The sequence below is a fragment of the Tyto alba genome, unplaced genomic scaffold (assembly GCF_018691265.1).
Source record: "Tyto alba isolate M040663 unplaced genomic scaffold, T.alba_DEE_v4.0 Super-Scaffold_41, whole genome shotgun sequence".
Classification (NCBI taxonomy): Eukaryota; Metazoa; Chordata; class Aves; order Strigiformes; family Tytonidae; genus Tyto; species Tyto alba.
Window position 1 is genome coordinate 1,993,159 of NW_024881317.1, and position 26,494 is coordinate 2,019,652.

Below are 26,494 nucleotides of genomic sequence, written 5' to 3' on the forward strand. Positions count from 1 at the left end.
CATGTCAATACGGTGCTACTTTAATGACAGTGACCTTGTGTGGCTCTTTGAGCATCTTCTTCACCTTTTTTGAGACATTTTTCTAAGCCACTGTCCTTGCTTTCATCATTTAACACATCACTCAAACCACTTCAATAAAGCAGCGATCATGTTGAAGAGAGGTCTCGGAGGACCAGATGACATACCAATTAACAAAGCACACAGAACCAAATTGTTTTTTGTACATCTGGTTCAGAAGACGTTCATGGAAAGTAGAGAGAGGGAAAAAAGAAAAGCGGAGAAGGTTTAAAAGAGGAGAGTAAACATAAGTGAAAGGAGTTGTCCCAATGTTGGCTAATATAATGCAAAATCCATCCTTCAAATAAAATTAATGACTAGACAGGTTACCTACTAATAATCCTAAACTAAACTCCAAATACCTTCATGTACATGGTAAATCATCAGATTGCTACTGCGTGTCAAAATATATTTTTTATTCAGCCAACGAACTAGTAAATGCTTGCTCTATAGGACTTCTGCATTTTTATCACTCCACTGTGAATCAAGAAGAACACCATAGTCAAGTCTTCGTGTAACACAATCTCATTTTAGCCCTTTGTCAGCTAGATTCATTTACAGACTGTGCGAGTACATTCTGTATCTCTCCCAAAACTGTGAGGGCTCTCCAGCATCACAAACCATTAAAATTTGCAGTAAAACAAATTAAAAGAACTGCATCCCCTGTGACACGTTAAAGTATGTCATTATTGTAATTCAGAGCTAGATTCTGTCAGACTCTGGAAAAGATTGACAAAATCTGAACGCAGTGATTCAGCATTAAGTACTTTCATTTTGATTAAAACTGATTTGGCAAGGAATTTCCTGTTTTAAAACAAAACGATAATCTCCATTAAATTTCAAGCTACAAAATGTGAGAATGTGCCTAGATGCAGGGGGCCAGCACCAAGACTTGTTAGCCTCTATCTAATCTTCTGCTAAAAGCATCAGTAGCATTTCACCAAAAGGTATGTTCAGCTTCACCTTAATGATACTATATTCTACCAGAAGAGAAGGGAAGGGCACCTCTATTTTTCAGTTCTTTGTATCACACCTTTGTCAGGCTGTGCAAGAAAGATGATGCAAGTCACCGATGGTTTGAATGAGCCGTTCTTATAGGAAGAAATAACCGCTCCAAGCAGGGGGAAGCTCTTCCGTGGGACTGCCCTTGAGTTGAAGAAGTCTCCTGAGAGCTTATTGCTTGAGCTGGCAAGACTACAAGGGTTTCTGACCGTAGCTCACTCGTTTGTGGCCGGCCCAAGCCCATGTGAAGATGCCTACCTGAACACACCCTTCTGTCACCTCCAGGCCAGAGCAACCCGTCCCTTCTCCCAGACCAGACCAAACCAGATCTGGTTTTACCGGTCAAGACGCAACCATACCACAGGCATTTCTACTCAACTTCCACACTCTAGGTTATCTTTCCTATAAACAAACATTCTTTCTTATAGTCATTGAAATTCATGTTTCTTAAAACATCTGGTGAGCCCTGAGCTGAAAAAATCTGCTTTTTTTCCTGAACCAAAACTGACCTAGTTCCGACTAAACCCGCAGAAAGCACGGGTTCTCCTGAATGACTGCATTTACGACCCCATTCTCTTTGAACGGCTTCATTTTGATAAGACTCTCTCCTGCATGAAACTATGTATGTGAGAAATCTTTCTAAAAGCCCTTATGACCACTTACATTCAAACACTTTATTTATTCACACAGGGAGAGACTCAGACTATCGTGCAAGTGTTTCTGAAAAGATTTTGCAAGGCCGTTAACCAGCTCAAACCTTAAATCTGCACAATGCAATTTTAACCCTAATAATAGCCCACTCTGTCCCGGCCTATGAAGATGCAACACAGAAATACCATCATCTTTAATCCCAGAGATGTTGAAAGGATGCAGAGGCGTCCATGTATCAGGCCCTACCTCTTACTCTCATACGGAGTTTTATTAGAGGGTTTAAGACTGTTACGTGGTTCGTACAGAGGCTCTTTGTGTCTCACCAAATAGAAGGCAGTAAGAACAAACCCATTCTAAATACAGCCAAGAAATGTAGCAATAGTTAAAACCATGCACATAAAAGACTAATACAAAGACTACATTCAAATATTTTGCTGTTAAGATTTCACTGATTCTTGCAATGTGCGCATGAAAATGATAGATATTTGCATACCTCCATGAAGGAAATCCCTAGACTCCAAACGTCCGAATGAATTCCATACTGTTCTCCTGAAATCCGCTCAGGCTGCAAGGAGACAGAAAGAAACATCTTCTTGAGCCTAGCAAACAAACATACGTACTTATTCCACAAAAGATAGCCCAGGGTGAACAAATCAACTGAGAAAGCATGAAGAAGCTTAAAGCTCACCAGCTAAGCTGGCAGAGAGCAAATCCACTCTTCAAACATGACTTATTTATTTTTTATTCCTTATTTATTTGTTTGTTTGTTTGTTTATTTATTTATTTCATTATTTTGCTTCTTCTGCAAGAGCAAAGGACTCTGACGTGCTCGTATTTGTGGCCATGCATTGCTATGCACCTTGTAAGGTTGGCCTTGGCATTTGTGTTGGGGCTGTTTTATCCAACAAAAAAAGCCAATGGCTTGCACATGCACAGCAAAGCGCAAGGTCAAGTTGTGAGAGTCCAGTGGTACATACATTTATTGCTAAGCCCAGGCATGGCAGCAAGGTACGCTTGGAAAACAGGCACCTAATGTTGAGTCAAGGGGTTGGGGAGTAACTATGGTTTAAAAAGCAAAGTTATCGAAGCCAAAAGAATCAATGAAGTCACATGCCAGCAATTTTATTTTATATACTTTTTAATTTCATTTTTGACCTGTAGAAAAAAAGACCTCACTCAAAACTATTAATAGCAAGTTTAATGCCTCATGAAATAGAATGCTGTAAAATATAACTGCTAGTTTTTACTTGAAAGCTACAATTTAAGCATTTCCAAGGTCAAGTACAGCATGAAATGTAACAATAAAAGGCTCCATGAGACTTCTCTCCCCACTGTGCTGTTAATGCACCTGTCTAGCCCAGCCACCTACAAAGCACTGGCTGTATTTTTAGTCTTTAATAATCCAGAGACCTTTTTTAGAAAACAAACTCCCAAATTAGTGCCAGTCCAATGTGTTTTCGGATGTTTACTCTGCACTGCTAATCCCAGGTCAAGAGCTTTTATCGCAGCATGAATGTTAAGTAAAAAACACAGTGCCGCCCGCCTTATCTTTAAGGATCGCCTTCCACAAGTGCCACAACCTAAAAAACCACCCCAGAATGTAACTGGAGCAAAATCTTTTTGACCGAGCCTCAATTTCTCTTGAGCTGAACCGTGATCCAAAAATTATTATTATTATTTTTTGAAAGTTCATTAAGGAAAGCCTTCATTAAGTACAGTTAGCCTAGGTCAGCACATCTTAGAAATGTTTGCAGCAGCATCGTATGGGGATACAATTTTTAACCATCCTTTTATACTGACAAAGATCTTCATAAAGATGCAGACATGCAGCCAAAAAGGTATACCGACATAAACATCTGCCTTTCTAACATAAGGTGGTGTCTGATATCCCGGCCAAGTGTGTTTTGTTACCGGCAGCCACCGCACTTGTGGCAAGATGATAAAGCCCCCAGATTTTTTTTTTTTAGTGCAGATGAGACCCCGGCCCTTCCCGAGCTGGCAAATCAGATGCATAATTCACACTGAGCAATAGTAAATTGTTTATTCTTCTGTTATTGTGGCTCAAGTTTTAAACAGCAAGTCATACTTAGAAATTATGTATTCACAGGAGGTAGTGGCAAGTAAATCATTTGCACATTTAAAGAAAAAGGCTAGTCACATGCTTTTAAGAGTATGGAAAAGATGATGAAAACAAGAATAACACATGCATAAAGTGTGCAACACAGAGATCATCTTAAGGATATGCAGCTCAAAAATATTTCCTCTTACAAATTTCTACAACCGGTTACCTTTTCTATCCAAAATTTTTTTCTGTATAAAGTGGTGATAAAATAATTCTACAGAAAATATATCTTTTGCTGGAAATTTTTCAATCAAAAAGCTTTTTTGCTTGTTTATTTTAAACAGAAACTTCAATTTTTAAATGGTTTCAAATTCACTCACAGTATGCCAAGTAGGCAGACAAACCAAAGCTTATGGCCTTCATTATTTTTTGATGACTAGACTATAAATTTGATGACGACAAATGACTCATTCAGCAAGCAAAACAATTTTAACACAAGAAATCCGATCAAGTACATTTTAGCTTAAACTTCTCTTTTTCAATTAGCAGATGAATGCATCACATTCATCCATAAACAGTAAGAAAAAAAAAAAGTAATTTATTTAATGTACACCTGGGAAAGAGAACAGTAATCCTGATTTCTACAATAAAAGTGTAATACAATTTAATTCTCAGACCTGCTTAAGACCACTCTAACAGCTGAATTGGAAAAGTTGATTAATTTGAAGCTGTTTATTTGTCTGAATTGCTATATGCCGGTTCTTTTAGAAAATGGAGGCATACAAATCAGCAAGCTTACTAGTAAAAGTGTAATACGTAAGACCAGATTTTTTTCTCTCTCTTTCTTAAAAAAAAACAACATTTTTTCTGCACATAATATTCTGATGACACAGGACAGCCCAAGTCTTTCTAGGATGGTGACACAAGTGTTTCAGAAGCCACATAATGATTACACCTTGACTAGAAAGCACTTAGCAAATAAATGGACACCCTGGTCTGCTTTTTTCTTACAAGAAAGTAAGAAAAAATACCTGAAAGCAAGTAAAGGTCATGGATTTCTCTCTCCTCTTTCCTGAGGTTTGAAAAATACAAGTATCAACTACTGTGTATTGTTTACACTTATCTTTTTTAAGCAAGCTGAACACTTATTTTTTCCGCTCAATATTATGACGTAAGTAGTTTGCTGAAAGAATTTTAATGGCCAAAAATGAAAGACAACTGTTAATATACCGCTCTAAACTGAAGCATTTAAGTTTTCACGTCTGCTAAATGGAGAACTAAAATTATTCAAATTGATCTGATGGAAAACGCACGCTGGCTTTTGCAGTTTACTTTCAGACTGGCTCTTGCCACCGTATTAATCTCAGTGACGTGAACACCACACGCCAGTTGTCAGGGCAGCTAGAACTGCTGAACTCAAACCTCACATCCCAGCAAACAGCAGCAGCGTTCCTCCAAACGATGCACCTTCAGCAGCGTGTTACTTTGAGCTAAAAATGATGGGGGTTTATGCTCCAACGTGCAGAAACCGGACAGAAGTCTCATCGCAACAAGCGCGCTGATGGCTTGGTACGCATGGGGTGAGCGTTACCCGACACGCAACTTAACGCCCTAAAATCCTCAGACCAAATCTCTGCGCTTCACTTTTCCCTGGCAGGTTCCCAGGGGAAGCGCCCACGCCGGGGTGCGGGCACCAGGACACCCCGCACAGGTTTAAGCGCTTTGCTGGGTGGCGGGCAGCATCGGACCGCCACCGGTCTGCAGAGAGCCGCAGGCAACCAGTGACAAACTGGGCGGGGGGGGGGATGTTTTAGTGTTGAACTGGCTCTTTTCCTTGTTCCCAGCTGTTACAATGCAGTAAAGGCAACTGAAAATACATGAAAGGAACATTTTTCCAGTATTACTCTTCCCTATCAGCGAGGAGTGCAGTCGTCACAGAGCACAGACAGGAAGGGAGAGGGTCTGCGAGACAGAAAAAGGAGCAGTTTCGTGGCACACACAAATAAGATCTAACTTATACCGGGGGTAGGGAGAGATGAAGTTTGAGAACTGATTTAGAATATATCCTGCGTTACACAGAACAAGACTGCGCACAAATACTTCTATTTAAATGTTATTCCTGCATAAATCCACTTACCGCCATATAAGCATTTGTTCCAACATACGTCTTGGCTATAGAATTCACCAGCTATCAGACAAAACAGTCTGTTAGAACAATATAAAGATAATGTGGAAATAAAATGGGCAATTATTCCTCATTTAACCTACAATCATCATTCCTATAAATCAACTAAAAATTATGTAAAAGGGAACAAATTTATCTGCAAAGGCATTAAAAATGATTAAATCTCTCTTTTGTTCGGAATGAGAGTTCCAATTTAAACAAGCACTGCATTACAGTTTATGGCAGATAACCTTAAACAATTCTGTTAAACAGGATGCTTATCGCTTTAGTACCCCAAACTAGTCTGATATAAAAAGTCAATTTGAAGTAGGATTGAACGCACTCATTTTTCAGTCAGCTGGCTCAAGATGTGAATAAAGCCACATTCATCACTTGAATGCAATGAGCACTAAATACGCTGGAGGGACAACAGACTCTGACAACTTATAATACAAGGCTGACCTTCTCTTTGGTCCTCATGTTTGGCTGAGAGTAAAGGTGCTGAAATTCAAATCAACATCACAGCAAGCTCATGGGTCACTATCAGAGAAGTTCTCCAGGGAGGCCCAAAATGGAAATTAATTAAAATTTGTGCTGCACATTGTAAAAGCCCACCACTATTGTTACTCCCAATATTAATTTTTATTGTGGGCCAGTTGGGCTCCCCAGACACGTCTCTCGTTCTGCCCTCCCTTTTGTCTGGCCAAAACGCTTTCATATCAAAGCTGCATATCAATGAAGTTTGCTATTCGTAAGTAGTAATTACAATATCAGCAGTTTTTACTGTCATTAAACAATGAACAATCATATTCAGATGAAGAAAAGTCGCCCAGAGATTAAAAATGAATAGGGCTGTCCCAGCAGAGGGGAGCTTGCAGTGGGGCTGTTTGTCTGGCAGCCAGGTGATTTTGACATTAGAAAGAGAGCGGGCAGATATTTAAAGGGGGAATTACCTGAGTGCTAACCCCAAAGTCACACAGCTTCACCTGGCCTCGCGTGTTCACCAACATATTCGACGGCTTCACATCTGTTGAGGGAACAAAACAGGATTTAATCTATATTATCCTAGCTCCGCGTCGTATCTACAGAGATCGTTATGAATATTGGCACGATGGATCTTAATAGGAAATATTTCAAAGATAATGTCAAAAGCAACCTCTGGTTTGTAACACTCAGGAACACAGATGGCATTATACCGGTATCTCTCAAATATTAATAAACCACGTTATTAAATCTGCAGGTGACACCAATCTGGGAGGGGCAGCAAGTGCACTGAAGGATAGGACCTAGAATTCAAAGTCATCTTGACAAACTGGAAAATCAGACTGAAAAAAGAAGATGGAATTCAACAGGGACAAGTGGGAGCACTACATTTAGATAGGGATCCATCAACCACATAAATATAGGATTAAACAACTGCCTGGAGTGTAGGCTGGAGCAGGTCTGCAAAAAAAGGATCTGCAGCTTACGGCATGATGTAGAAATGCCAGAGAGGGAACCAACTCTGTCACTGGACAATTCAGGAACAAGCCAAAAGCAACGGTGCAAACGGCGAAGCCTGTTTTAGTACGAAGGGATAGCCGGGCTGGCCTTTCAACGCCCATCCCAACCCTGCAACTTTGTACTCACGCGCTGCAATGAACCCTGCCTCCCTCCCCAGTAACAGCCCTCACTTAATTCCAAGGAGTGATAAGCGCAGAATTTAATATTCCATAAAAATTACAAATAGAAAATGCCCCATACAAATACCTGCATATGGGAACACAGGCAAAACACAAACAAACAAGCACGTTCGAGCCTCCTTTTGCCCCAGGAACATACACAGAACAGCTTTGCTCTTGTGCACGCCATTATTCAAAGCTACAGGCTTCCACCTCCGTGGCTTCTACCGCACGAAACCACTCCCGATCTCACAGCTTTTACGAAGGTTAATTACCAGCAGCATCTTAAAATGATCACTGATCCTGCTCCAGCAAATAAAACATCAGTGGCTATCGTAAAGCCAGACTGTCAGTGCAAAGATCTTAATGCTGACCCCCTCTGATGTCAAAAGAAGTTGGGACGCCTCTGCTGCGTACTGTAAAAATCGACGGGTGAATAAACTGCTGAACATCCAGCCTGACTGTAGAGCAGGAAACACTGAGCAGCTTTTCTGTTCCAGGGACGCCAGTCGGAAAGCATAATGCGCGCGTTATGGCCTGGCTTAAACTTGGGAAGATTAGAGCACAGTGGCTTTGCCTAATCACTGCTTTCTTCTGTCAAAACGGATTAAAAGCAATAGCTTGTATCTCTGCCTTCTTTAAAAGTGAACACTACTTGGGTGCAGATGGATGAAACCCAACTAGAAAAGAACCTAATTTTGTTTATCATTAAGTTTGCCTTTGTTTAGCAGATGTTTTCTGGTACCACAGTAGCTTGCTTAATTTGTCTCTGTAATGTAGAAATGTATAACCTCAATTAACAAGCTGATTAAATGCTTTCCTATATTTGAACTAAAAATCCAGTTTAAAAAAGGGGAGCATTCAATAGTACGTTATATAGCTTAAGTGGATCTGCACATTTAAAGCCAGGCATCAATACTGCTGGTCTGTTCTGCAATTTCCCCCCAAAGCCAAAAGAAAAATCAGCCACGAGTGTCTCCATCATGTTACAGCATCGACAGACTCAGTTTGCGTAGCCCGATCTCCATTTCTTCTTTCAGAACTCAATCCGCGTGCTGCATTTCCGACCGACTTTTACCTATTCCCCCGCCTCAGGGGATGAGATAAAACAGAGCAACCCACGCAGTCGCGAAATCTCCCATACGACTTCCCCACGACATTTTAGGAATCTGTTTTCTAACTAAAACTTCACGGAGACTCGAGTGCTGGCTTACGGCAACCTGCTAAGCAGCACGCTCCTCTCTGGTGTCGGGTGACTTTGCTAAATCTAACAAGACACGCCGAGCACATCAGCAGGCTCTACCCTGAATCCCTTGAAGACCAGCAAGTTGCACAGTAATCCCGTTTAACCTTCTTTCTAAAAATATAACGAGCCACCTCGTTACTAGGTTTGCGCTGAACTGTAATGAACTAAACAGCAGATGCAATTACACATACAGAAAATATACTGAGTTCTGTACCACGAATCCAGCAGCTGACAGTGCTAACACCTTTAAAAGACAGTATAAGAAGCAGCTCTTGCTTTTAACTGTAAAGGATGTAACAAAAATAATTAATAATCAAAGGGAGAAGAGAAACATTTTGGTGCAGTATGGCTGGAAATAGGTTTGGGGGATCATGATAGGATCAACAGCATTGCTTTTTAAGAAAGCAAAAATCCTTTCATGGTGAGCGAAGGGGCATCTGTAAGGAAGGTGGGGCAACACGTGCGTAGCCAAATTTTCTTTCTGTAAGGACTCAACCACGTACATGTCTCGGAGGAAGAAGCAGGGTGGTCTCCAAGCATGGCCCGCAAGTCCCCGGTCCCTTAACACGACCCACCAGAGGAAACCACGTCCCATTTGTGCCTTGGCTCTAGCCAGCCACCACCCTGTGTCCCTGGGGATCTGCAGATCCCACTCCCCTTCCCCGCTACCACCTGGGATGTGACAGTAAGTCGATATAATTAAAAAACCACCTGTCATTCATTAAGCCTTGCTTGATCCCGAAATCTTTCCACAAACAGAACTAAAAAGAAAAAAAAAAAAAAATCCTAAAAGGAAAGAAGCCATCAGTGATGAGCCCTTAAGGGAAGGGAAGCCTATGCAGGTTGGGGACTCTACTGAGTGAGCTGCAGCCAAACAAGCACTGCTAAGAACAAATACTATCTGTAAACAATCTGTCCTTGCAGCAGAATTTAAATAGCACTGCAAATGGGGGGTTTAGGCAAATATTTGCTATGAATTCCAATGGTTGCACTGGTTTTCTCAAGAAGAAAAGGAAGTGACAACCCTCGACAAAAATGTCACTTCACAAAATATCTCATATTGAAAGTGGGGAGAAAAATCACCCAATCAGTAAATTAGCCTTTTGGTTTCATAAACCGCTTCAGTTAATGGGTTAAACATTTTTTGGTTTTGGAAAACAAATGTGCATAAATAATGTTCTGCACCATCTGCTTGTGATTAATATTACTGTTTAGAAGTGAAAGAATTTAAACAAGAGCCAAAAGGGGTCATTATGCTCCCATTACCAGTGCTTGCTTAATACAAATGATTTCTATGAAGCATCATTATAGAGGATGAACAAGTCCTCTTTATGATATATCTGCCTAAGTCGTTTCACCTCTCTGCAAATAAATGGGACCTCCAAGCTCTTACTTACCAGTAAACAGAACCGTCAGAGGTTCAGCATTTTGAACACCAAACAATTCAGTCATCTTGTTTTATTGAAAAGCAAACAGATTAATGATTGCGGGGGAAAAAAAAACACCCCAGATTTTTAAAAGCTGTCTCTTGACTTCCTCTGTCTTTTAAAAATATATAACGGCAGTACGCCAGGTTCAAGGGAGACAAGATACAAAAGCACAGTTTTAGCTGCAGACAGCTCGCAGAACATTACTGCTAAAGTGAAGCGGCTGGAAGAATGAAAATATTTCCTTGCCATAATGACCTCATCAGCATGCTTTTTGCAGAGGTCAGGATTATTATTTTTTTTTTTTTAAACAAGCCTAAGTGGTCCAAGAGTGTGCATCTATGTGTTTAGCTATACATATATATATGCATGTATACGTATACATACCCATGCCCTAGTATTCTTGTTTGTGCCTCATTATATGTGGCACTAACACCGATTATTTCTCACACAGCTAAAAAGAGGAGGGGGAAAAGTCAAGTACGCTGCTCTGGACATCTCTGGTGAAATCCTCAGCAAACTACAGTTACAGCTGAGAAGATGGGAACACTCGCTGCACCGGCGCCTGCCCCTACCAACCAGCACCCCTCTGCTCCAGCAGCTTACGTCAAAGCAGAGAAGATCTGAATATCCTATGGAAATACCCTGGGGCAAAAAAAGAGATGGTCCGAGTGATGCACAAACCTTCCTTCTGCCACAGGCAGCCAGCAGACGGTCCAGGAAGGTCTCCAGATCATCAACTCTGCTCAACCTCGCACACCATAAACCACAAAACACTTCCAAAACTCTGACACAAATTTAAAACCCAGTCAGAAAGCAAGGTGCCCAAACCGTGCGATATATACTGGTCCCCAGTATACCTACAGTCACGCATGCAAGTACAGATCAGTACAATTAAACACAAGCGGGTAACATTTATTTCATACATTTCTTTTAATAAGGAGGTGTGAACAGAGGAAAACATACCAGATAAAATGCATACGGTCTATACTTATTCTTGAACTTAACAGATTTTGGTTTGTCTTTATACAAACTTTGACTTTGTACACGATTAGACTTGTTTAATTGCTAATTCTGTTTTAAATCTAAGTTAATTTCTCATTACCCTTCCATTTCTTCTGCTTATCCTCTGGGGAAAAGAGCACACTTATCATTGGGACATTCTCACATCTTCCAAAGAAGTGGTGTAGGTGTTAATCTTATGTTTATGTTTGATGTGGGTGTGATGACTATGACTACAGCTTTGGGTTTATTAATATGCACGGCTATCACCTCATTAGTTGCAAGGTTTGTTTTGAAGTTAAGCTGTAATATTTGCTGCAATGTCTGATCTGGAATAAAAGACTTGCTCATTGTTTGTTTCCTTTGCTTTAATCCACGCTCCAGTCACAAACCGTCGCTCGCTGCGCTGCCTTACACAGCGTCTTCACGGTGATTGCTTCTCCACCTTCGTTATCACCGCGGTGAAAATTCTTGACTTCTCAGCCTACGCGAGCTTCCTGCATGGTCCGCTTTACATGTGACAGCAAGGAAGTCAGGGTTAAATCTTCTTTTGTTTATCTCTGATGCATTTGAAACCAGGAGACAGCCGAAGGAGATTCCTTTGAGAAACAGGCATCTGCCTTGCCTTGTATTACTCTGTACCCATTTTTAAGTACACACGCATGGTCTCTATCTTAAAAATGGGTGCAGAGTAACATTGAAAACCGATCCGTTGAGGAAACTCTGCTGGATGCTGGAATGCTGGTTCTCCCCTCCATGGGGCATTTTGCAGTGCTGTTCTCACCTTGGTCAATCCAGTAACAGACCAAGGCCAGAAAAATCTGATGTGTGATGAAAAATCAGTTTCTGCGCTTTTCTTTAGACCATAGCAAGGGCCATACATAATTCATCAAAAACTCGGAGCTGCTCTTCAGTCAAGGCAATGCAAGCCATGCAGAAGGGGAGATTGTGTTTTACAGGCAAAGCGAAAATCAGACCCCGGTTTTAAATTTACAGCGGCACAAGAACAAAATGTTGGTTATAGTATTTATGCCTGACCACAATGCGCTCTCCAAACCACATTCAGTAGGTGGCCAGAATCTTTAATAAAAAAATTAAAAACGAAAAAAAAAAAAATTCAAATCTGCTTTTTTCTTTTTGGGTGCTTTAAAAGCACGGCAAAGACTGCGTAGCCTATTCAGAGCAATACACGGACACGGGTGTCCCAGCTACCTTTTCTTTTATATTTATTCTGACAGTTGCCACGGCAGCTCTGGCATCTAGACTGTTCATCCTCTTGCTGTGAGTGGACGTGGCTGATAAGTCTCTGTATCTGGCAACATTCAGGCCAGTAGGTGAAACGTTCAAACCACCATCAGAAATTAAGCCTCCCTGGCAACCTGCGCCTGCACCGAGTCGGTCAGGGCCTCTGGGTCATTTCTGTTCTTTTAATCCAGCGAGAGCCCAAGGTCAAGTACACCAGCAGCCTTAGCGTCTGGGGTAACAAAGGTCCTTAACTTGATCTCTACTCACTCTTCTGGCCACAGCCCTCTTTCTCCCAGCCAGGCGAGACCCTCTGCTCCCACGTCGGAGCGATCTCCCAGGAAGGAGACGCAGCGAGACCGAGGAGGAACCGAAGCCCGATGTCCTGTTGCACAGCAGCTCGCTGAGCCGTTACACAAAGGCAGGATCCAACCCCCTCCTCCACCTCAAACAAACTCCCCGCAAAAGCCCAAGGACAGCCAGAGCCTCGGCTCCACGGAGGGGCAGGACCTCAGTACACGCTGGCAATCGGCGTTTCCTATTAGCTCGTTCTCCCCACTCAGCGCACAGATTTCTGGCCAACTCCTCGTCCCGGTCGCACCGGGACGCCGGGGGCCCAGCCTGGCACCGCTCCTCGCCTTGCCAGAGCCTCGCACCTACTCCCCAGCCACCTCAGAAGAAAGGGCCTTACCTATTTGGTTTGCCACTCGACATTTTCTACGTGTCTGTCTAATTTACGCTCCTCTTTCAATCACAAACGATGTCGGTTACTGCACACTCCAACTGTGCACATGGGCTGAGTGAGCAGATGGGTTAAATTAAACAGTATTGTTAGCAACATTAGGAACCAGAGCAGTTACTTTCAGACACTTTAGAAACATTATAAATGTAATGAGTTTCTCTTCTCTATTTTTTTTTTTTTTTTTTTTCCTGGGGCGGTGGTAATGGGGTAGGGGGGAAGGGCTTCTTTGTTCTTTAAACAGGATTTTCTACTGTTTTCAGAACTGACATTGTTTTTGAAAGTTGTAGTGTATCTGAATTAACTTACCACGATAGATATATTTTTAACAAAATGTAACAACATTAAAAAGCAAGAAATAAATAAGAAGTTGAAAGAAATACAGATTAGCTTCAGGAAGGAGAATAAACACCAAAACCCCAAAATGGCTTATGTCCAAGCAGGTTTTAAAGTTTCTTTAATTATTTATGACCGCGTTAGAAGACAGCAGGCCACAATTTTAGAGATTAGACTCTAGCAACGCTTGTGGCTGTCACATGAGATTTCTGAAGTACGTAAGAAAATTCACTATCTTCTGTTTTCAATACTAGTCAAACATCTGATTTTCCTTGCTGATTTTTCCACTGGGCACCTGTTTGTAACCCTAAGCATATAAATCTCTGTAAAATTAATTTCTCTCTTTAGTCTTTTTCTTTGTAGGGTAGGAGGGAGGGCAATAAAAGGGAACAGCAGTAAAAATATTTTATCAGAAAATCTGCAAGGCTAATGAGTAAGATTCATTCTGCATTACTCCACTGGAATCAAACCAGATGTTAGTATGGTCTACTGTCTCAGTGGAAAGTGTTGTTAAAATAAAACAAAACGCTATTTCATTGGAAAACAAAAAACATCTGTTACTTACCTCTGTGTAAAATCTTTAGACTCCATAAATAGGTAAGGCCTTTCACAACCTGAAAAAGTAACAACACACATTAAAAATTCCTGGGAAGAAACACTACACATCTCAGATGGCGCGAATTGTTAAAGACATGAGCTCCAACGGAGAACGGAGCCAGGACCACGAAAAGGGGAAACCAAGCATCCCTTCCAAAGGGTTGCAGGATGCAGACAAACCCCTGCTGCAAACCTGCTGTGGGCTACAGAGCAACAGGTTCTGTAAGAATACACAAGTAAGCTTCTTCCAGGAGCTGTAAATTGAAGTTAGTTGGGCTTATACTGAATCCCTTTAGGCATTTCGACGTATTTTTAATTCATCTATCTTTGCTGAGGTGTTAAAAATCACGAAAGACAAAGTGCGTAATGATTTGTCTTCTTGCAACAAAAACAACCCAGTGAAACTAAAGACCAGAAAATAACAAAATCTCTAATAGCCTCTTCCACGTCATCCTCCCTTTCCCTTCCTTTTGATCTGGTGCATCTGTACGCATCTGTACTTTTTCCTCCTTTACTTCCCATGCTTTTACTTACTCAATGCAAAGGGTGAACATTTCTTCTTGAACAGTATAAATTGTCTCATTCTTCGTATTATTCATCCTGGACCAAACAAAAAGCTTACTGTATCCCATAGCCCCAGAAAGTACTATTGGGAACCCTAGAAGATAAGAAATGGGGCAGACTTTGTCCTGCTATTCCAGGATTCACTCCTTCCACTACCTAAACTGTTAAAACCAAACTCAGAAACCCGTTAACTCCAGTAGTACACTGGAGTGCCTTCTGTATGAGATGCATTTTAATGAAAAATTGGAGGACAGGCATTTGTTGTATGAATGCAGGTGTATTTCCCAAAACAACCGACACTTCCTTACACAGAACACTTACATACGGCTCTTTCAGAACCAACAAGATCATCACTGGGACCAACTGCCACTCTTTCTATTTTCTATATACAATACGGTTATAGTGGCCCCAAATTAAACAAGAGGTTGGGTCAACTCCCTAAGAGAGCAGCTGGATGTTACAAGCTATCCTCTCTGCAGGTTTTGTTTCTGTCACCTAATTAACCCTCAGTACTTCCTGAATTTTTAACATTGTAATTCTTCCCCTTGATTTCCTACTTTTACAAGCTGAGAGAATTAACAAGATTCAACAAATGTATTTCTGCTATTGCTTACTTTTTACCCAAACCACCCCTGCTGCCGCAGCCAGCTTTTTTTAATAGAGCAAATCTTTTTTATAAAGTTTCTATCTACGAGATGACATTTCATTCATTTTCTTGAGACACTCTCTTGGCGCGTCTCCAGAACGAGAAAGCATTTCCAACATTTGTAAAGTTGTATGAATTTTTCAGACAAAATAATTACATTTGTTTCATTGTCCAAGTAGACTGAAATGAAATTACTTCTGTTACAGTGATCAAGCAGAAGTGCTAAAAATATTATACAGTGTGAAAGCAGATAGCATAGTTACGTTCAGCCTTCCTACTGGATTAGAAACTCTTTTTAAAATCTATTCTGTAACCAAACACAATGTCAGTGGAATCTGAATCTCTTTTGTAAAGCAAATAATGATTCCAGATCCCCAGTAAATTGCTCTAGGTGGCAATTCCACAGTGTTAAACTCGCACTCCATACTCAACTATCTCATGGCCTCAGATGGTAATTACCTGTAACAAAAGGCCTTAGTCAAACTCTGCATGCCCAGCAGTGTGGCCTTGTTCATATCAGCCTTTCAAAAAGCAAAACTGGGGAATTCTACTTATACAGCATTTTGACATAAGGAGGGGAAAAAAAAAAAAAAGAAAAAAAAGGTATTGATGCAAAAATAAATAAAGGGTTTGCAACATTTCAGGCTTCATCCAATGGAGAAAGAGATTGTGAGAATAGTAAACTGCTTTGATTGTTAAACATATATTTAGACTACTTAAAATCTTTAAAACCATTATAAAATTGTTTAATCTATTTTAAAGCATGTATTCATAGAAAAAAAGGAAACACTTCCCACAGAAAAAGAATCAACAGCTGTGAGTTATTAAACATCTTTCTTATTGACTACGTGCTGAATAAGCAGTTTTAAAAGACACGGTATTAAACAAACTCTCACATTCAGATTCTCTCGACATCAGAGTGCAAAGGAATGAAAAGAGTTTTTCCCTTTATCCTGGGCTGCAAATATGCACACAGGAGCCCCCCAGATGGACTAACCTAGTGAAAAGTACCATTACTCCCCTACCTTACATTTGCCTATTCTGGAAGGGCTCTCAAGTATTAAATATTATTCTAAAACGGTGTTGGGAGACAGTACCTTTCGACTGAACATCTAGCAGGAATTATTGGTATTCAGTGAAGTAGGTTTTTACAACAATGACTTGAAAAAGCCTTGACACAAAAAGTATTTCTACCTGCTGTCAATCATTCACTCTCTTGACAGTTCAAGTGCACATCCTTTCAGGGAGAACTTCAATCAACATTAGCACTCAAAATACAGTGCACAATGTCACTGCTTCAGAAATTGAAGTGAAAATAAATGTGTGAAGTGGCAAGCAAAGGTAGAACAGATTTTACATCGGCAGACCCAAATAAGTACACATCAGTATGAACACACGAGCAACCACAACATCACTTTGGGGTTCCCAAGATACACTTTTTCTTTGGAAAAACACACCAGCCCTTCGCACAAAGAAGGAGCGCAAGGAAGATGGGAGATTCCCCCTTCTCGCTGACACTGTGTCATCTAGGCAACCAGGATGAATTCTATGATGAAGTCAGAGATCCCTCCAACTTCTTGGGGACCCAAGACTCGGCAGACTCTACCTCTCTCCTACCACTTTTTCCTGCTCCTGAAAACTCCATGCTTCTCCCCGAGCCCTGGCAAATGCTTTCCTCCTTTAGGGATTTCTTTTCACTGTCCTGATTTTCAGCATTCCGTCTTTCAGCCTCAAACCAACCCTGCAACTCTTCATTCCTCAAAATAATAACCAAGAGACAAGAGCACCACACTCAGCAACACATTCCTGCTATTTCAGCTTGAGAGCTGATTGTCCATCACAATTAACGGTGATCACTTCTTCACTGGGAAGTGAGTAACAAGAATGCAAAAGAACATTATGGTGTGCAGACTACCTATGTGCTACATGGCTCTGATATCCAGACTATTTCTCAGCAGGCAAAGGTTCACATCAGAAGAAAGTTGCTATCATCAGAAAATGTTTGACTGTCTCAGCAGACACAACTCTTCTCTGGTTCCTGCCAAATCACAAGGAAGTCTGATTCGTGCTCATTGCTGTGAGTAGGTCAATCATTTTTAAGGGCTGTCAGGCCAGAGCTTCTTACAAAGATTAAATGCAGGAAAAGAAAGGAAGCAAGAAAATCACCAAGTCGGAGCGAGAGGAATGCTGGGATGCTGCTAAATATCTATACATGCCTGCATCATTTTCCTCTGGAACTGGTTTCACTTAAAAACTTCTACAAATGTAACAAAAGGGTATTCTAATTAACAGATGTGCAGGTCACACATACTATTAAGCAGCTTCAATAGACTAATGCATTGTACATGTCTCCGGAGAATAAAAGACAAATGACTCTGCGTACATGGTGCAAGGAAGGTAGAATGAAAACATACAGCCTGGAAAAAAAAAAACAAAAAAACAAAAAAACCAAAAAACTACAGAAGCTTACAGAAGCTCCAGATTTCGTCTACAGAATCCATCCGTGCGAGCTCCAGCTTTTGTTTGACATTCTCATCAGTACATGAACAGAAATCCTCCGGGCTTCGGGTAATCTTCCCAAGCTGCTCGGGGTGGGGATTATGGTGTCTATGTAGAATACTTGGCAAAAAGGTGCCCCAACCCACAAAACGGGCTGCTGGGCTCTACCGAAACATCAGACACCAAGACGCAGGGTAGCCGTTTGAGAAGACTTAAAAGAGCCATTGCTGCTGCCACTGATAAATTCTAGAGAAAACAAAGGCTGTCGCTGCCTCCTTCCAACGCGTCTTCCATGCCAACTGAGCAAAAAAATCAGCACCAGAGCAGAGGAAGCTGCCAGTGCTGGTTCAGCCTCAGTGCACACCTTCTGTTACGGAGAAGCAGGAGAAAGGGGCGAGCTCCTTCTCTGAAGGCCCCCGCTCCTTTGTTCACCTCTTTACTGACCCCCTGCACTGCAGTGGGCACGGTACAGGTTGCTAAAGCAGCAAATAAAAGAACTGGAAAAAGTTAAGTATCAGCTCGCCGTCCATGTCAGGGAGTCATGCTCACTAACTAACAGATTTGTAAAGAGATGACCCCGCAGGTGAACAAAAAAATATAGATATCAAAACATAAAAGATGGGGCTGAAGCACCACCATTATGGACAAATGAAAAATTGGAAAAGAATATCTGCAGAACAGACAAGCCAAGTGGGCTGGGGAGGATGGGGGAAGAGCAGAGACAAAAGCAAGTAAGGAAATGCTAAGGTAAGTTAGTGCGGATGCATTAAGTACACAAGATGAAGTGAGATAAGGAAAAGGAGAAGGAATAAGCATCTGAAGAAATGCTTGAAGGCTCACCTCAGTATTATTACACCACACACATGCTACTTAGCATCAGGAATATAAGGACACCGTGAGCAACTTATCATTCATTGCTCCATAGGGAAGAAGAGATGAAACGTTTTTACGCTGAACTAAAGGTGAAAAGCATTCAAATTCCATAAGAAACTGCTAGGCTATATAATGAGCAGATTTGAAGCGACTTAGAGGAAACAGCATCAGAGAAGGATGTTCATCACCCTGGGCAGGCCACACAAATTAAGAGAAAGTAGAGCTGTGAATTACAATGAACAGAGACTAAATAGCTGCCTGTGTTGGATTAAAGGATTTAAATTGTCAGCTTGATGTATAATGAATGTGAAAACCCAGCACTTAATTAAATGGCACATGATAGAATAACTTTGTTATGCTTTAAACTGCTTAAGTTATCAAAGTATTCCTTATATTTAGCAATTGTTTAGCAGTATCTCTCTCCCTTGAGAGATCCACTAAGACACTGGTCATTTACCCTGTGTTCAACGATGGGAAAATATGAGACTTTTTTTTGTTGTTGTTGTTGTTGTTAGTGTTCTGTAATTTGAGTTTTCGATCACAGCTAGTGATTTTCTAGAAACACAGTCACCAGATGTTGCTAGGGCACAACGATGGGCTACGAGGTGCTCTAAGGATCCCACCTTGCCACCAAACCCAGTAGCCACTGGGGACAGACAGTTCTCCCTAAATCACAGCCCGTCTCCCTGCTCGTCACCCCTACAACGACTATTAGCTCTTCAACCGTGACCGCTCGCGTGGGAAGGGTCCCAGCACAGGGGGGAGCGAGCAGCCTGTCCCCGGGCAGCCTCTGTCAGGCCTGGCTTGTGCCAAATAAAAGCTTCAGCCTCCTCCTTATCTGCCTTAAGGAGTACATCTGCCACGGGGGACGACAGAAAATGCATTCTGCCATCGCGTTTTGATAACAGGAACTGACTTAATTTTTCAACCTGGGAAGCAAATCTAATTGAGTTACTTTGTACAGAACGAGGACAGTTAGAAGGGAAATTACACAGGAGAATCAGCAGAAGCTGCAGATGAGGGAACACCATAAGGACTGAGAGGGGGCTTCTGAATCACTTCTTAAGGGAATGATATAGCACAGAAGGACTTAAAGGCTAAATAAAGGTGCTGAAGAGAACTGCTCCATCCTACAAGGGTGCATATGAGGAAACAGGACCACACAGTTCTCCAGCAAATTCATGATTTTTTTTTTTTTTTCTTCCCTATCCTATTCAATTTATCACATTTCTTGAGCCTCTGGCAACTCGTGTGTTGTCATTCAAAAGGAAGGCTTCCTTGACCCCAGTGTCCTTGGGCACACAGGATAAGCACCAGGTAGGAAGGACCCTCCCTTTTACACAGACACAATGAGGACACGGATCCTGGAGATGACTCGGTGTCCCAAAAGGCCGCGTGCACACTCAAATCAGGGATGTGTTACATGCACAATCAAAAACTGAAAGGTGAAAAGAAAAAAGTACTTACAGCTACTGCTATTCTTCCGAGTACATGTTCTGGAATTTTTCTATAAACATCCAAAGAGCCCCCTGCAGAGACAAACAAAGGTGGTTAGGTAATACAAAATGAAATACTGCCCTAGATTTCAAGTCACAGGGGTTTTCTAGGCCTTGGTTATTAATAAAAACACCATCAATGATATAACAATAACTGTGTCAGAAATAACTGACCTTAAAAATCTACCCAACTCCGAATAAACACACGAAGCAGTACTCAGGTTTCTTTTCACTCACATTACTTATTTTTGCTTGCAGCATTAATATTAAAACCCCTTTTAGAAAAACCTCCCAAGTCACAGGACAGAATATTGAATTTGGAGAACTCAAACCCACCAGGCTTGGTGTAGCTTCTCGGGAATAAGAAAGTCATTCCAAAAAGCAACGGTGGACTTCAAAGTCCAAAGCATCCTACCCCTCGTGCCCAGCCCTGGTGCTAACAGTACGTGCTATCTGATACGGAGCTTGGATACATGCTTAAAGCTGTTTCCTCCTGAAGGTCAAGACCAGGGAAAGTTTGGCTGAGCCTTGCAGTCTGTGTCCACACTGATGTCTGAAAATGAAAGACAAGGAGCTCCTGGGCAAGCAGGTACATTTTGCCAGTAAGCTCCAGTATGGGACAAAACTTACTGTCTGGCATAACCCTGTCCAGCCAGCATCAAACATTCATGGGGAAAGAGAGAAACCTAAATCTCCCTAGTCCCCAGGGGACTGGGAAGGATTGTTTCCCTTATCTTCCACATAAGAGATTCATGATCAATCCAGTGTTTAAAATGTCCCTGGGGTAAAATACAAATTCTTGGGCAAGAACGTAAATTTAAAGTGGAGAATTAAAAATATTGAAGTAGAATTGAAAAAAAAAAAAAAAAATGGACAGGCAAATTAGAGGTAGAACATATTACACTTAGCTTGCAAGAGCCTGTTGTCTTATTCAAGGCTTGAGGTTCTCAGAAGTGCTCGGCACTGATCTAACTCTACTCTCAGTGTAGCATATGGATTCTACTCATGACACCACTGGGAAAAGAGTTAGGCCAATGCTCAGCAATTAAGAAAACCACTCTTTGTACCTTGCTTATGGTTTGGTTTTTTAAAGTAAAAGCCATTCATTCTGAAATGCTGCAATCCAAAGAAGTCACAAGGTCCTTACTCTAGTCTTCAGCCTTAATTACACAATAGTTCTTATTTATACTATATTTCTTACTCTAATGATCCGGGTTTTATGGTGGTGGTGGTTGTTGTTTTTTTTTTCCCCCCCCATTTTCCCCATCGTCTCTACTGTTAGAAATACAGTATGTGTTTGTCTTCACCAATGTTGCTCTGATTCCAGGTCACTAAACTACTTCTCGTTCATTACATTTAATCTTTCAACTTACACTGTCCACATTGCCTGTGGATTACAATGAACCACGGTTTTAAAACTAAATGTAAGCATTATTTAATAGAAATAAGAGGATGTAGCATCACAGATACCTACTGCTCGTTACAAAAGCCAAACAGAAGGCAATCATATGGCAGGTGGTTCCTGTTAATGCTTATAACATCCCTAAATTCTGGATGAAAATAGACTTATTTTCGTACACCAAACTGCTAAGTCTTGCTATTACAGATGTCACGAAAAGTAGTACTGCTTGAAAAATGAAGGAAAGTGTCTTTTCACAAACAATCAGGGAAAACTGCCATTTTTTCTAAGGAGAAAAAAAATCTACAGTGGACAACATAACCAAATATAGAATGTTGGCTCCCAAATCTACATGTAGGCACCTAGGTACAGTATGATAACCTGCACCTCTCACCGCTTATAAGGGGAATTTAGTGGGTGTTCAGCAGTTTCAAGGAAAAGAGGCAACAACATAAGGCAATATAGTACATTGTACCATCTTTATTCACAAGAACATCATCTTTATCGTAAACATAAAAGGACAAAGACTAGAAAGCCTCATTTCACATCTCTGTTGATCTTTAAGATCAACTGGCAGGTGGGAGGGTGATCCAGGTCAGTTCAAGGTCGGCGTTTTGCTATTTGCAGACTTGGAGTTTCTTGGCTTTTCCCTGCTTGCAGGTGCCAGGAAAGAACCCATACGGTATGAAACGTGCACCTTTTCCCTGTGCGTACCCCTACGTCATGAGCATCCCAAAAGACACAGATCCACCTGTATCTAGGCAATTCATAAAGGAAATACCTATGTTTTGTAATGTGGTACAGGACACAACTGGGCAAAGAGAGCCATGGGATACGGATTCGGGAAATATTTTAAATTGGCTTAAGACAGTTAAAAAGGCTAAAAATCTGCCAAGGTTAAAGCTGTTCATCTGCAGGATGAGAAAGTATTTTTTCTTGTCTTCACCTGCACCCTTACGCATCAGAATTAAAGGTCTGGGAAAAAAAAAATAAATGGCAAGGTCCCTTTATTTGCATTTTGTTCTTCCTTTAAATGATTGCTGTTGCTTTCTGCCAGAAGGAGTGCACAACATGAGGCAGACCAGAGGTCATCTCCAGTATAATTCCAAGTAATTTGTGCATGGTCAGTAAACACCATCATTGTGCCACATCATGAGGGATGCATACCCTAAAGGCTCGAGTATTTTCAAACCAGAATTCAGAACTGCAAGCATTTATGTCCGTCATTTTTAAAAATCTCTGAATTAGGAGGAGCACACATACTCTAGGCAGAGGCATGTTTTGGCATGAGCAGATGCTTCCTCACTGCATGTGACTACTGCTTAACACAGGCTTGCAAGTCTGAGCCCAACTGCACGGACAGAACAGAGAAATGGCTAGCGGTCACACAACGTGAGAACAGCAAAGAATTTAACTTGTGAGCTTTGTTGAATAAATGTAATACTTTTTCATCAGATGTGGAAAAAGTGAGGGAATACTCATACTTGGAAATGGGGCACAGTGATCCCTGGGACAGAAGTAGGAAGTGTAAAAAGAGAGAAATAACAGTAATAACAGGCCATTTTAACAGGGAGAAAACAAAATGCACCATAAAACCCTAAAGGGCTTTATCTGTGGTCCCCATCAGAAAGAAAGAAGCTACTCAACAATGCTTAATGGTACACGTTTGGCTTTGGAAATCTTTCCTGCCAGGAAGCCTTCCCTCCACAGTAAATTATTTGCAAAACCCTTACTTCTTTATACCCAGCTTAACTGAACCTTTGTGAAAAGCCTGGATAGGGCACAAAACGCTGGCTCATAAGAAAATCCTGAAGAGAGTAATAAGACTATTGCTTGTAACAACCAGGCGATGCTAAAAGCTGAACGCTGCGAAGAGGGTTCTTGTGCACGAAACACAAGGGGACTGCATCTGTCATGAGACACGCTCTCAGAATTGGTACACAGAGGGCAGCAATGATTATAAATTGCCGTAATCAGTGTATTTTCCTGCCTTTTCTCCAAGAATGCCACACAGCACAAGATTTCAAAGCAAAGTACTAATACATCTCCATAACGACAGTAGCATCAGATTGTGGGGAAGGGGATGCTGTTGGTCTGAAGATTCACGTTGGGAGAAACAAGAGTACACTCAAAAAGAAACTCAGCGCAGCACTGCTAAACAGCTGCGTTAGAAAATAATTCCTCGTCTTGCAATTAAGAGACGATTTCCACTGAAAACACATAGGACATTGGGTTAATAGATTTCTTTAAAAGAAAATCTGGTTTGGCTATCAAAACAGTAAAAGTGAGGAACAGCTGTTTTGTCAGCGAGGACAGATTGTATGGAAGACTCAAATATCAACCCACAAATTAAGCTAGCATTTATTTCTCTTCTATTTACATTTTCAATAAAAGTAAGTGAAGTTACACTCGGGAAAATACAGCACACCATGGAGAATATAACACAATCCCAATACTAACCTGTTTTTTTAATAAACGACCTGCAAAGTTACTAATACTTTCCATTTTCAAGTCACACTACTGCATTTTGCTCCATTCTGGAAAAGCACATCTTTACACGATTTTCCCATTTACATACTTAGCAATCAAAAGCACACTAGACACACAACTCACCATCCATGAACTCTGTACACAATGAAATTCGGTTTTCTACAAAAAAAGCACCATAAAATCCTATGATATACGATGAATCACACTGGAAAAAGAAAGGAAAAAGAGAAGCCTGTTTTAAAATTTTCTGCAAGAAGATTATAAGCAAGAAAAATGAAAATGAAAAAATCTCTATACCTTATAAAGAATTTCTAACTCTGACATTATCTGCTTCTGGAGTTCCAGTGTTATATCTAAGGGTATGACCTAAAACACAAAAAAGGGGCATATGATCAGTTGACATAAAAAGTGAACCATTCAAAATGAAAAACTGAAGATCTATGTATTAATTATCCTTATGTGAGAAAAGAAAAGAGAGGAATAGGTGCAAAGAATATTTTAATAGAATGATGCGCGAAGGAAGGAAATGGGAATGAAAGGACAGAGTTCTTCACTTTTTCAAGTCAGTTACCGGTAAGTTAAGTTACACAGCCAATTTCATCCACGAAACATCGTAAGGTTTGTGGTTTAACCATCTGACCAAGAGACGAACTAGAACTGGAACACAAGCCCCACACGTAACGTGAAGAGCAGGCACGGCAGACCTGCAGGGCGGTCAGCTCTGACTTGCGGCTTATTCACCCGAAGCGCCATCACCTCCCAGCTCCGGCTCGGTGCAGCTGCCTCCTCCTCCTCCTCCTCCTCACCTGCCCGGCACCGATCCCCCGCGCTCCAAAGGTGCCCTGTGAGAAAGCTGTGACCCCCCCAGGCCTCGCCCCGCGGGCACTCCAAGGGCTAAATAAGTACTGCAGCGTTGAAAGCATCCCTGAATGTCTCGGCGGTGCCCTAGAGGAGGGTCTCTTGCCACCATCACTTTCTTTTTTACATAAATCCCTAACGCTGTACGAAACATGGGAAACTGTGAAACAGACTGGAAAAAAGAAATGCAGATGGCACAGATGCTTAGGTAAGCATCACCAAAGCGTTCCCCAAAACAACCCCAAACGACCTGACTTTGAGCGCTGGGCAGCTCAAACCAGCCGCTCACCCTCACGCTGATCTGCTGCTTCCTCCACCCACGCCCTTGTTTTCCATCCTTTCCAGTCAGGCTGCTAACCAGGACTAAAGTACCAAGTGCTGCAGGGAAGCTGGGGTGCACTGCCTGGAGTTGTAAGTTTTCAGAATTTTCCAGACAGACCCTTTCAATAAGGATGCTGGTTGCGGCAGAACCGGTATTGAAAGTCAACTTTAACAAATAATTCTTTGCCGTGATTTCTTGCAGGCTTGCGCACTCAATAATTGAGTACTCCTACCTCAACCAAAACGGGCCCCAAATGCACTTAGCCGGGCTCAGTTTGCTACCATACAATATCTCGCAGTTTAATACTTTAAGCCAAAAGGAAACAAAATCTAGTCAATTTGCAGAATTAGCAGAACAGGCATTACAGGCTGCATATACTGCTGACGGAACAAAATAGAGAGACCGTTTCCAAACACATGCGCTTTACAGTATCAAAATCTGTCTAAAAGAAAAAACGATAACCTGTTTCTATCAGGAGTTTGCTTTAGGGTTATTTATAAAAGCTGTCACTAAACTAAATTGTAAGTGTAATACAGGGCTGCCAAGAAACGTTTAACACACTTGTCTAGATCAATAATCATTTGCCAACAATATTCACTTACATTTTTCCAGTGTGAAAAACTTAAAATAATTTGCTGGAATACCCTCAGTTTTACCCACTGAATATTAATAGAATTTAATCTTGTCAACGGTATAAAATTAAAATTTTATCTCACTGAATTCTACTCGCAGTGAGGAATTTCCCTGCCTCATTCACTGTGAAGGCTTCACCGACCTGAACAATGACTAGTTAGCACGACCGGCGTCAAATACATCACTGACATCCAATCAACCAAGACCTGGCGTGAAGAAAGGTCTCTGGCTGATTTGCATTAACTATAATTACATGCAGACCCCGCATTCTAACACTGAGGACAACCTGGAAAAGCAGAGATACCATGTTTACAAGTGTTCAGGATACTATAGGGTAGGGCACCTACAGAAATGCACTGCCACAGTATGGTAAGCACACATCGCCGCGAAATAAATGAGGAGACCGCCGTCTCACTGTCTCTGCATAAAGGAGTGTTTTCTTCCACCTAAACGCGTGGGGCTTGTGTGACTTACAGGAGAGACACCCATCTGATGGCCAGGCTGGAGGAACCTCATGTTATTTAGAGC

At 41.4% G+C, this 26,494-nt stretch overlaps 1 protein-coding gene across 1 annotated transcript in view; it reads right to left on the reverse strand.

The window, feature by feature from the left end:
- Positions 1-26,494, reverse strand: part of MAP2K5 (mitogen-activated protein kinase kinase 5) — a 139,940-nt gene that overhangs the window by 63,230 nt on the left and 50,216 nt on the right. The window contains exons 10-16 of the mRNA XM_042803808.1: positions 24,451-24,519; positions 24,277-24,358; positions 20,236-20,297; positions 14,155-14,203; positions 6,890-6,963; positions 5,910-5,960; positions 2,204-2,275 (exon numbers count right to left, since the gene is read on the reverse strand). Of these exons, the coding sequence (XP_042659742.1) occupies positions 2,204-2,275; positions 5,910-5,960; positions 6,890-6,963; positions 14,155-14,203; positions 20,236-20,297; positions 24,277-24,358; positions 24,451-24,519 (459 nt within the window). The remainder of the gene's footprint in view (positions 1-2,203; positions 2,276-5,909; positions 5,961-6,889; positions 6,964-14,154; positions 14,204-20,235; positions 20,298-24,276; positions 24,359-24,450; positions 24,520-26,494) is intronic.